A 1,468-nucleotide genomic window follows, 5' to 3' on the forward strand; every position below is an offset into this window, starting at 1 on the left:
CTCTCTGTTTCCGTTGCTATGAAGGCTTAGGGTAAAACGGTATGCGGACATACAGATTAAATAATGCTTTTTTAGTCGACAAATAGCTTACATTGAATGCTATATGTTTGAGGTATACATGTACATGGTAGTAGTCGGCAATTTATCGTATCTGAAATAAGTCTCGTGGATAAGGAATCGTGCATATAAAAAGATGAATCATTTTATAATTTTATAATAAAAGATTTATTGCATGCATATGGGACTGTCTGTTTATTTACATTAGACAACCTGTGCAAACAGATACATTAAAGAAAATCAATGAAATAAACTATAAATTAAGTTAAATAAAATCTTTAAACAAAAACGATTGACATAATAAAAACAATTATAAACATTTATAAAAGATTAACAGAAAAAAATCAAGAAAAGAAACAAAAGTTATATATGAGCAACACGCATTTTATAATACTGATGCGGTAAATTGTATATGAAGCGCACCCAGATTCCGGCAAACATAGACAGAGTTCAAAAGCAATATATATATATAATTATTTGCAAAAGTTTATGAACTGCACAAAGTATGGATAAAAATACACGATCAACAGAACTGTCAAAGCTTAAATCCTTGTTTCAAACCACTCCACCGCGGTATCTCAGCGGTTGAATCTTCATCAATGCAAATAAATGATTTCAGCTATCTGAAAAATCGAAATAGTTCACAATGCTCCTGAACAAATCCGAATAAAAGATGCTCCGAATGTCTGTTCCGAAAAAAGTTATAATATTTATCATTATCACTTACTGTGCTGATCTCCACTTTACAAGATCACTAGCAGGAATTCCAAACTTCTTTTTCTTATTGTCCGTTCCACGACTGAAGAAGAAACCACAAGTTGGTTTTTCTTCCGTAAAAAACGGAGCTAATGAATTGACAAGCACCTTTTCACCTCCTATTATGACATACTGTTGAGTTTTACCGCCTTCTTTCGATTGTAGCAGACTTTTCGAAAATTCCGGATTCGACATTGTTGTTGGTTCTCGTTGGAATCTCTGAAAATGTCTGGAATATCTTTTAGCGCCAAGACCCAATCTTTCCAATCTTCTGTTTTCCAATCTTTCCCACGTTAAAGTTTTTGGGCTTGGATTAAACTCCACTAAGTGCGGATATAAATCCGACGAATTTTTACTAACGTTTGGCTGTTGGCTTACTGTAGCCGGCATCGCCTAACGGATTTTATCTGTGTACGATTAACTTTCCTCTGGAATTAGTATTAATGTCGGTGTTTTCGTTGCTAACGAGGCCCGTGGTAGATCTGGGTAAAATTTAAATCTATGTAGAAGATTAAACCGATCGATAACAGTAGGTATTTACAGCTTTAACGGTACTTACTCGGGCGATTTTTAACGCTTGATGCACTCCACGTTACTATGCACTGATCATTGTGTGTGCCTCCAAAATTGATCCTATTATTATGGCTATTTAATT

At 34.5% G+C, this 1,468-nt stretch overlaps 1 protein-coding gene across 1 annotated transcript; it reads right to left on the reverse strand.

Moving 5' to 3' along the window:
• Positions 1-201: 201 nt before the first annotated feature.
• On the reverse strand, positions 202-1,468 carry LOC134686737 (uncharacterized). Its single transcript, XM_063546447.1, has one exon. The coding sequence runs from the start codon at positions 1,201-1,203 to the stop codon at positions 781-783; it is 423 nt and encodes a 140-aa protein (XP_063402517.1). The 5' UTR covers positions 1,204-1,468; the 3' UTR covers positions 202-780.

The sequence above is a fragment of the Mytilus trossulus genome, chromosome 10 (genome assembly GCF_036588685.1).
Source record: "Mytilus trossulus isolate FHL-02 chromosome 10, PNRI_Mtr1.1.1.hap1, whole genome shotgun sequence".
Taxonomy (NCBI): domain Eukaryota; kingdom Metazoa; phylum Mollusca; class Bivalvia; order Mytilida; family Mytilidae; genus Mytilus; species Mytilus trossulus.

Coding starts and splice junctions, on each gene's coding strand:
- LOC134686737 (XM_063546447.1), bottom strand. CDS start 1,203: ATGCCGGCTACAGTAAGCCAACAGCCAAACGTTAGTAAAAATTCGTCG.